This window comes from Monoraphidium neglectum (genome assembly GCF_000611645.1).
Source record: "Monoraphidium neglectum strain SAG 48.87 unplaced genomic scaffold scaffold04591, whole genome shotgun sequence".
Taxonomy (NCBI): domain Eukaryota; kingdom Viridiplantae; phylum Chlorophyta; class Chlorophyceae; order Sphaeropleales; family Selenastraceae; genus Monoraphidium; species Monoraphidium neglectum.
This window is the reverse complement of record NW_014009038.1, coordinates 2,961-3,511: the sequence shown is the minus strand read 5'-3', so window position 1 is coordinate 3,511 and position 551 is coordinate 2,961. Positions and strand designations below refer to the sequence as shown.

General features: G+C 61.5%; 1 protein-coding gene across 1 annotated transcript in view; it reads left to right on the top strand.

Annotated features, from left to right (window-relative positions):
* Positions 1 to 551, top strand: part of MNEG_14573 (hypothetical protein) — a gene marked incomplete at both ends in the record, with an annotated part of 4,537 nt that overhangs the window by 1,380 nt on the left and 2,606 nt on the right. The window contains one exon of the mRNA XM_014036955.1: positions 395 to 482. Within this exon, the coding sequence (XP_013892409.1) occupies positions 395 to 482 (88 nt within the window). The remainder of the gene's footprint in view (positions 1 to 394; positions 483 to 551) is intronic.

Genomic DNA, 551 nt, shown 5'->3' with positions numbered 1-551 from the left:
GTGTGTGTGTGTGTGTGTGTGTGTGTGTGTGTGTGTGTGTGTGTGTGTGTGTGTGTGTGTGTGTGTGTGTGTGTGCGCGCGTGCAAGCGCGCATGCGTGTGTGCGCGCGCGTGTGTGCGCGCATGCGTGCCCGCGTGTTTGCGTGCGCGTGATGCTCAGGGGGTGGAAGTTATGCAGTCCGGCTGGCACATTTGGGCAGGAGTGTCGAGCGAGTGCCGGGAGAGGGGGTGCACGTTAGGGCCTAAACAGGACACCAGGGCGCCTGGCGCTGCTTGCTGATTCAAAGCCAGCAGGCTGCCGGTGCACGCGCCCCACGTCAACGCCCCCTTGGCTGTCCACCCTGCCTTTTTTCATCACCCTCGCCAACCTCCTGTCCTTGGCCCGTGTCGCCCAGGTTCCTTCCCCCCGTGGACGTATCTTTGAGTGTGCAGTATGCCGGGTCGGCAACGGAGGTCATCCTGGTTCTCAATGTACACATACAAGTGAGGGGCGCACTGGGGCATGATGGCGACGTTGAAGATGCTGGTCTTACAGGCGGAAGCGGATGCTTC